The sequence below is a fragment of the Arvicanthis niloticus genome, chromosome 10 (assembly GCF_011762505.2).
Source record: "Arvicanthis niloticus isolate mArvNil1 chromosome 10, mArvNil1.pat.X, whole genome shotgun sequence".
Lineage (NCBI taxonomy): Eukaryota > Metazoa > Chordata > Mammalia > Rodentia > Muridae > Arvicanthis > Arvicanthis niloticus.
This window is the reverse complement of record NC_047667.1, coordinates 73,064,268-73,073,368: the sequence shown is the minus strand read 5'-3', so window position 1 is coordinate 73,073,368 and position 9,101 is coordinate 73,064,268. Positions and strand designations below refer to the sequence as shown.

Below are 9,101 nucleotides of genomic sequence, written 5' to 3'. Positions count from 1 at the left end.
CTGCTGATATAAGAAATTATATTAATATTAGTATGTTTCTAATTTGTTCATCTTTGATGAAATTGTTCTTTAACTTTGTAGTATTTAAATTTTTATTTGTGCTGGGGACTTGGCCTAGTGGTAACAAACTTAACTGATATGCAAGAGGCCTTGAGTTGGATCCCTGGTTCTACAATACATAAGCCATAAACCCACAAAATTTTCTTTCTCACAAAAATAGTTAAAGCATGTGTAGAAATGTATTGATACACAGTCCCAGATTTAGCATAGATGAATTTGCTTTTAACATTCCCTCCATATTCCTCCTGAATGATTGACATCTTGCAGTTGAAAGGATGATAAAGTAATGAATAAGTTGACAAGATCATTATTTATTGAAAATGTATTTTGTAAAATCACAACATTTATAAGCTTATGAAGTGTTCAGCTATCTCCTTAAGCAATGTTTATATTAATCAGTTTATAAAGAAGGTATTTTCTCCAGCTCACTTAACACAGGTCACAGATACATGCTAGATTAGAAGAAACTATATTAAAACATCCCTTAATGTATGGATGTATAGAAAAGAAGAAGAAAAGAAAAAAATAGAGACAATAGAGCTTTCCTGCCCCAACCAATGCACTCTTAGCAGGGACTCTGAGATGGGAAGCAGAATGAAGTAAGAGAGACTGTTGTTTCCAGGCTATAATTAGCTGCAGAACTTTGTTAACTTTTCTAAACACATGGTGGAGCCACCTCACTTAAGGGGAAGACATTCTGCCAAAGAAGAGGATGCTGTTGGTCTTGTTATGCCTGATGATGAATATGAAAGGGTGATCACAACAGACATCTTCTGATATCTGCGCTGATGTTACAGTGATTTCCACCCCTGTGGCGGCAGCAGCTTCTGTCCCCTCTTCATTTACTTCCACGAAAGACTTGTGTAAAACTTTAGACACCACGAGACCTTGAGTGCTGCTCATGCCTGAGAAGTCAGCCTTCTGTGGATTGAAGGCATCCACCATCCCCATGTGTTCCAATGGACCTGGGAGGTCATACTTCTCTTCCAGTTTGAACCGAGGTAAAGATAAATACATGTCGGTCATGTGCATGTTCTCTGGGTTTGTCCACTCTAGCAACTTGTCAGCAGTGAGTTGTTCTTCAAGCTACAAAAGTGGAAGAAAAGAGATGGCCATGATTGCTATAAGGTACAATGTATATGAACCACAAATTAAAGTGTAATCTTTAGAAATAAATGAGTATTGATTATTGGGTTTAGATATTATTTATTTAGATAACTTAAAGTTATGTTTTATTTCCAATATTCAAAACCAGAATCACTGTTTTATAGAAAATAAACTGTGTACAAGATGGTTTATGTTCCCAGCCAGCTATCTGTGCATTCTATTACATTTTATACTTATCATCTAATGCCCTATGTTTTTCATTTTCATTCCAAATATTTATAAATCTTCCTAGAATGCTACATATTTCTTTCTACAATGCTATATATTTCCTCTTCTAGCCTTCTATCCAAGGCTAGATTTTTTTCTTTTCTATAAATGACATGGATTCTATAGTCTGAAGCACATTCCTGGTAATATCAGATACCAGTCCTGCTGTGTTCTCCAAGTTTGACTTTTTCCATATTAGTGGCATCATGTTGATATTTAATATTCATTACTCAGCTTAATTCCTGATTAGGCAAGCAAATAGTGTGATCAGGCTGTGTGTAAAATACTTATGTTACAGGATGAGACTCATTATCTCACTTTAAGTTTTTCATTTTAGTCATGTTTAATTATCTTCTTTAGTGACTAATTTGAATTTGATACATTAGGAACAAATCAGGTAATGGAAGAAAAGGAAACACAAGCCTTACCTTCTTCAGACCATCAATTTCCACTGGCAACAGGACTAACATACTTAGTTCTTCGCCTACATATGGTATTTCCACAATCTTGGCCTGCACATCCTCCAGAAAGATGAAGTTAAATTCATTTCTTTGTTTCATCATCTGGACAGGTTTACTTGTGTTCTGTAATAAATCAGGAGGTCAAGAGCTTTAAAGGATACCTAGAACAGCACAGATGATATTGTCGAAATACCAAACAAATTAGCATCCTTTGAAGACATAACACTGACATTTTAAAAAATATAGGCAAATGTTTCTTTAGTTATTCCTAGATTAAATACAAAAATAAAACACATGTCATATTTTATTTTTGCCTTCTGTGGCATCACTTATATTTAAATTAAATCATCCACACATCACCATATAACTTTATATAAATAAACTGCCAACAGTACCTTGTTCAGCCAAAACTTTTCTTCTGTGGTTTGCTTTTCATCAAATTTGTGATTCCATTGTCCTTTGAAATACACTGCGTTCACCAGAACCAGTATAGTGCTACTGCTCAGGCTCCCACTAGGAAATAAGTCTTTGATTTTTCCTTCAAGGGAAAGAACAAAGTGTCTCTCATCAGTACCAGGAGCTTTTCTGGAGGATGCTTTACAAGAGTTCACCATTGATCACTGATCACTGTTCACCCAGGTCATTACATGAAGAAATTGTTGATGTGTTCATAGGAAGTAGCCTTCCTCGAAGTGTTTTGTGAGCTACCTGTGATGGACACATTAGTTCTTGTCATAGGACAGGCTGTCAGGATTTCTGTCTGGGTGATTATGGATACTGATACACTGTTTGCATCTACACTCTCAACCTAATTCTTTTTCTTCCTCTTCAAGCCTTCTACCCAAGGCTTGATTTGTTCTTTTCTACAAATGACATGGATTCTATAGTCTGAAGCACATTCCTGGTAATATCAGACACCAGTCCTGCTGTGTCCTTCTGTTAGCTTTCACATTTGATTGCTTCAGGCTTGACCTATAAACAGAGATGAGATATAGGACAGGCATCTACAGAGATCTCTGTGCTAGGTGTCAAAGACAATGTGAAAAATTCTTTTAAGTGTCAGGGTTGAGGTATGGTCTGAGATCCAGCTGTGGTGACAACAAATGCCTTGCTTTTATGACTGAGAGAACACGACTTTTTCTACCATTTAATCCTAGTTTTTCCAAATAGACTGCAACTTACAGAAATTGATATGATATGAAAATATGTCTGGGTGAAGGCTTCAGATTCTCAAAGATACCTCTAACTGAGCTGTACGTAACAAATTTCCTGTTGTACTTAAACTCATTGGCTTTCTGCCAACATCTCCATACTTCCTCTTGGCTCTCTTCATATTTTTGGAGATCATCCCATAATCTCAGGTGCTTTCTCCAGAGCCCCTCCCATACATTACCATTCGTTTGCCTTTCCACCCAGGAATTAATCTTCTTTTGGCTTTCTTCTGCAGCATGTACAAAGTCAAGAGATTCCACGTTAGCTTGGTAATATTCCTTAATGTCTTCCAAAAATGTCTTTGAGATGTGAAGGAACCAAAAAGAATCAAGAACAACATAGACATCACTAAAAATTTCATTTGTTGTGATGATAGTATAATCTGATTGCTGACCCTGATGGCAACTGTTAGGCTATGAACATGAGGATGTTTCCTCAGGTAATGTGTAAGCAATTTGAGAACACAGTGAACTGAAGGCAACCTTACACTAACATAGCATCTGGAAGATGGCAGGTGGAAAAGAGGGTCTTACTTGCAAATTGCATTGTAAATTCTCCTGAGAGAGCTGATTGCCTGAGGAACTATCCTACAACTAAGTTCAACTATGGCAATTCTCCTTTGATCATGTGTTCAGTGAAGGAAGTGCTATATTATCTGCTCCCTCCCCAGATCTCTCCAGGATTTCCCCAAGCCTGCCCATTCCAGAAACATCCTCCTCAATGTAGATATCTCCTGTCATAATCTCTGTGATCATGTCAGTGCTGGTTCATTACTAACATCTCATGAGAAGTTCTGGTGACCTACATTCTCTCATGGAAGAGTTGCCAAGCCTATTCTTCACACATAAATCCCCAGGCTCTTTGACAATCCAGTAGGTTACAATTTTGTCTATGAAACTTTCTCTGTGAGCAAGGGCTTCCTAACTGAACCTACCTGGCCCCACTTTCCCGTATGGCCATTCATATATGTAAGACCTAGGATGCAATTTAAAGGAATCAATGCCAGGTACAACTTACCTGGAGAAATGGGAATTCCTTAGCTCCATAGATACTGTTGGAAACCTTCAGGTCATAAGCATTGTTGGATTTGTTTAACTGAGTCATAAGCTTTTGAAATTGTTCATGGACATTTTCTTTATCCTTCAATGTCAAAAAAAGTGTTCATGGAATTACTCTGCTAATACAATTAATAAACCCATGAAATAAATACCCAAACACTTGCAATCAATAATAAGTATTTGAACATTTTTTTATATTTGTTATATTTTATCTTAAAATGCAGAGTTTACATTCAACTTCTTTCAGAAATGACTTTTTTCTTTTTTCACATAATCCAGTTTTCCATCTTTTGAACTAAATATGCATACTTTTCAGTTGTTTTGGCTTAAGCTCTTCAAAGCTATAGATCACTTATCATTTCTAATAGTCATCAATATATGGTTATGCTGTTTGCCAAATTAAAATATGTTATTATATGCAGACCATAAGTATATGTGTATGAATATATATATATTTAAAGGATATATATATATATATATATATATATCCTTTAAAGGTATTGTCTAAGAGAAGCTGACTGTAATTAATGGCTCTTCTCTCATGGCGGATAGTCTCTCTGTATAAGATAGCCTATGCCCATGATTTATCTAAGGACTGGACTGCATGTAAGTAATGTCAGTCTGAATACAGTCCAGATAAAGACAAAACAGTTTAGAGAATTTAATGATCTCTTCAAAGAGATATTACTATATCTAATATCTACAGATATTACTATATCTTATAAGAGATATTAGATTTTGAATCTAAGTTTGAATAAGAAGGCATCTCTTTTCCTGCTAAGAAGGTAGCATGGTTAAGCCTCTACACACATATGGGTGTGATAATATTCATTTTCCAATAAGTGCTTATTTCTCTTAATATGTGAATATGTACTTATTTCTCTTAATCCAATTGTTGACTTAAGATAAAATTGTTTTAGTAGCGTTATTGAGATACTGATAATTACTGTTTTCTTGCAAGAATCTTGTCTAATATTCATATGGTTTCATACTTTTAGCAAGGCAGACATTTTTGTGTTTCTATATGTTGAATCGTATTCCTTTTTACTCCCACTTTGCTAGAATGTAGTCCCAGTGCATCAGGGCAGAACTTTGCTCATGATCCCCATCTGTGAGGGGCAGAGCTAGAGCTGAATCTAGGCCATCCTGCTCTCCATCCAATACTGACCTCTGTAGTTAATGACATAATGACTATGAGAAAGAAACGTGACATTACTCTACATCCAAATCTCTTTTGCTTGGAGATTGCCCTACAGACTCATTCTTTTAAATGTAAAACGTTCACTTTCAATTATAATGCTGTCAAAAATCTGAAGGTCTTCTAGGCATGAGGTACCCTGCACTTACATGGCAGTCTGCAGATTTTTCTGTTGTCTTCTTGGTGGTTTCATTGAATTGAAGAACCTGGGAGGGACAATAAATGTAACAAGAAAAGTTCACTTAAAGTTCTGTTTAAATCCAAGGAAACAAAAACAGAACAAACCCCTAAAAAATAAAGACAAAAACCTTAAAAATTTGGAAAAAATATACTCTAAATATTTGTGCAAGACTTTGTATGAAACATCATAAAGCTGATTAATCACCAGTCCCATAAATCAATGCCCATCCCGTCAGTGCTTAGGAAAGAACTCAATTTACATCCCTCAGATTTGAGACAATTCATTGCTTGCATCAATAGTCTCTACAGTTTAAGATAATTTCTTGTGGGATACTTGAGGTCAGTTATTGCAATCTAGTACTTAATGGATATCAGGATGCACCTGGACAGTGTTTGTGAAGGGGGTCTTCCTCCCATAGTTCCATTTTCACAGTCATGGCAGTGCCTACTCAGGACCTTGTGCTTCATCTCAGGTGTCAAACTTCATAGTCCTTTACCTGAACACTGACAGAGTGAGACAAGTCTAAACTAGTCAACAAAATGCAGCTCAGACCTACCTTCTCAATTTGTTGTTCAGTGTTTCCTTTGGCTCCAAGCTGGAGCATGGCTAGTGCTGTCATCATGCTGACAGGGGAATAGAAGATGTTGTCCTTTGATTCTCTGAGCTGCCTGTACATCTCAAGTGTGAAGTTAGTAGTGGCTTCAGCAAACAAATGCATGGTGGCTTAGTGTGACCTTAAAGTCCTAGAACAGTATAAAGTCAGCAAAAGGTTAGAGTGACTTCACTAAAAAAAAGCATCACTCTGTAATGAACATTTCTTAAAGAAAATGATATACCTGTATTATGAGATTCTGGCAATAAATTTATTATTTTTTAAGTCTTCTGCAATGTACATCTCCTAACTACACTTTACGAAGACAGTGTCTTTAAGACTTTGCGAACAGCGAACAGAGAATTCTTTTATCTTTCCTTCCTCACAACTTCCTCTGTGCTAGTTTTGGGTGGAAAAATTTCAAATGACTTTCAAGATAAAATTTCTGTAGCTTCCTGGCAGCCAGGTATCAAAAATCACCTCTCACCTTTTCCTTTAAGATTCTGTAGTTGCTAAACACAAATCCTATGTGCTTGGTAAGATACGTATGTTTAACCAAAATTAAATAACTTAGATAAAAAAACAAATTAAGTGGAGCAGGCATTTAAATTTTCTTCGGCAAATCAAGAAAAGTACAATCAGGCAAAATATCACATACACATGATATAAAACACAGCATTGATATCCTCAGACATAGTTCACTCTGTTCATCAATAGCAGCTGGAAGCACTTACTTGTGTTTCTGAAGGCAGGAGTGGGCAGGAGGGTGAGGAGCCTGTGTGTGGCTGATACTGAGATCTGGAATTTATATCTCTCCTCTTGTCACTGCTGCCTCGTCATTTCAGTGGTATTTCAAGTAAATCAACTTCAGATTTCATAACCAGGTTAGTCTTTTTAGGTATGCAAATTTTGAGAAAAGGCTGGCTTCAGAGGCTACCACTGTTCTTCCTTTTCCCATAGGTCACATGATCCATATTTTCTCACCCTTGTCAGCTGCTGACTCATCTGAAATGCACACAGGCACTTTTCCAATAGCAATGATAGTACTTTAAACTTCTAACCTGACAACTCTATTCTGTATCACACCCCTGATTACCTTATTTTGAACTGTTAAATTGCCTTTAAGAAACATGTACAGTACCAAACAACTAAATAACTTACATTGGGTACTTTTTCTTTATGAAGATTTTTATTAGTTCTGCCAATTTTTTAAATCAATTATGCTATGCAAATAGAAAAATTGTTCTAATTCTTGTTCAAAGTGATAAACAATGGTCTGGAGACCACTTGCAGTTGTTAGTTTTTTTGTTTTTCTATTTTTGTTTGTTTGTTCATTTGTTTTTTGCCTCTTCATGGTACTCTCTCTTGCCACAGTTACTTCTTTTTTTTTTTCCTTTTTTTTATTAGATATTATATTTACACTTCAGATGCCATCCCCTTTCCCCATTCCCCCCCTTAGAAAACCCCTATCCCATGCCCCCTTTTCCTTTTTGCATTTATACATTTTTTTTAAATAATGTTAATCATAAGCATTATAAGTTTGGAATTGTTCAATCAGAGGTGTAACCCACTGACCGACCTAGATATAACAACTATCTTTGACTGGTGGAGATACATGAATATCTGCCTCCCTGTCTCCCCCCTCTTTCTCTCTTTCATCACCTAGCTTCTCCTATCCTTCTTCTCCTCCTCTTCTTACTCCTTTTCTTCCTCTAAGTACTCCTCCTACCTTAGCTCCTCCTACACATCACCCTTCCTGTTAAAATGAAACTTTTCTCTCAAAATACAATTAGAGCATAATTATGCCAATTTGTACCAGTGAGGTACAAGATAGTCCTAATACCCAGTCCATCATTTTGTTGACTAACCAGCACCTCTGTCATCTATCCTAACTAAAACATTTACTTCTGAACCTGGCTTTAGGATGAATGTCAGCTGACGACCATCCACTCAAATCTTTTCTCTTACGGTAAATAGCTATAAGTTTTCAACCCCGTCAGAAATCCAGAATGACTAAGTTAACTATAATTGTGGGAAGCACAAAGCATAGCTTCTAAAACTTAGCCAATTTATAGAGACCTCTGAACACCTGAAAAGCCCCTATACTACCGAACGTTGGAGCATCAAATCTTCAGCCTTCTGGCCCAGAATCATCTGACAGACCTTGGTGATGCAGGATTATTAAGGACTGATTACTCTGTCTAGGCAGATATAATCAGTCGACTATTCTGCATGTGTGTCCTTTTCTGGACAGTAATTTGTCTGTAGATGGAGAGAGGCAATTCTTGCCTAGTGGCTGTTACCAAACAACTGGAGTAACTCCAAGGATGCTCAATTTCTTCTTAGAATCCACGACAGGAAGCTGTCAGGAGCAGACAGGTCTCTAATCAATATGAACATTAATATATAAATATTTGTAGCATCAGTTCTATGGACTTCTGATGTTTTGAAAACCAACTATCCATGTAAGGTAACCTGGAGTGTTTTCTGTTAACTCCTCTCAGCTATTTCTAAGTAAAATATGGAAAGCACCCTAACAATAAACTCAAAAATATGAATTTGCTATAGTCCCTTAACTCATAGGTTAACCGTCCCAAATCAGTTAAAAAAGTTAAAAAAGGGCTGGGTCTAGGCATTGTATTCCTAAATGTGTTATACAGGCACAATGCCCATGAGTGTATCAATATTCATCTCATTTTTATATTAATAAGAGGCTCGTACCAATGAAAACCTTAAATTTGAGATCAAAGTAAATTTTGTACCATTTAAGAATTTATAACTTCATCTTGATAATAATTATACAGATTTCTACCAGTGGGTTATGGCTATGCAGTAAGTCCTAGCTAATCCCCCCTGTTCCAACAAAACCACTACTTGTCCCTAGAAAGACAGACCATTATTAACCACATTAGTCCCCAAGCTCAGGGAATAGGGGCGCTGACTCTTCTTTAACTTCTTCAAGCTG

At 36.5% G+C, this 9,101-nt stretch overlaps 1 protein-coding gene across 1 annotated transcript; it reads right to left on the bottom strand.

Annotated features, from left to right (window-relative positions):
* Positions 1 to 351: 351 nt before the first annotated feature.
* LOC117716275 (serpin B4-like) lies at positions 352 to 6,974 on the bottom strand. Its single transcript, XM_034513289.2, has 8 exons — positions 6,871 to 6,974; positions 6,101 to 6,287; positions 5,513 to 5,569; positions 4,125 to 4,247; positions 3,289 to 3,406; positions 2,291 to 2,433; positions 1,863 to 2,018; positions 352 to 1,146 (listed from the first exon to the last, which is right to left on the bottom strand). The coding sequence occupies exons 2-8, from the start codon at positions 6,260 to 6,262 to the stop codon at positions 742 to 744; spliced, it is 1,164 nt and encodes a 387-aa protein (XP_034369180.1). The 5' UTR covers positions 6,263 to 6,287; positions 6,871 to 6,974; the 3' UTR covers positions 352 to 741.
* Positions 6,975 to 9,101: the final 2,127 nt, after the last annotated feature.

What these genes read in the sequence shown, in the direction of transcription:
- LOC117716275 (XM_034513289.2), bottom strand. Translation starts at nt 6,262, where the DNA reads ATGCATTTGTTTGCTGAAGCCACTACTAACTTCACACTTGAGATGTAC. An exon ending in GGTGGAAAGGCAAACGAATG is followed by an intron (nt 2,434 to 3,288) that starts GTAATGTATGGG and finishes TTTCCCTTGAAG; the next exon opens with GAAAAATCAAAGACTTATTT. An exon ending in AAATTGATGGTCTGAAGAAG is followed by an intron (nt 1,147 to 1,862) that starts GTAAGGCTTGTG and finishes CCACTTTTGTAG; the next exon opens with CTTGAAGAACAACTCACTGC.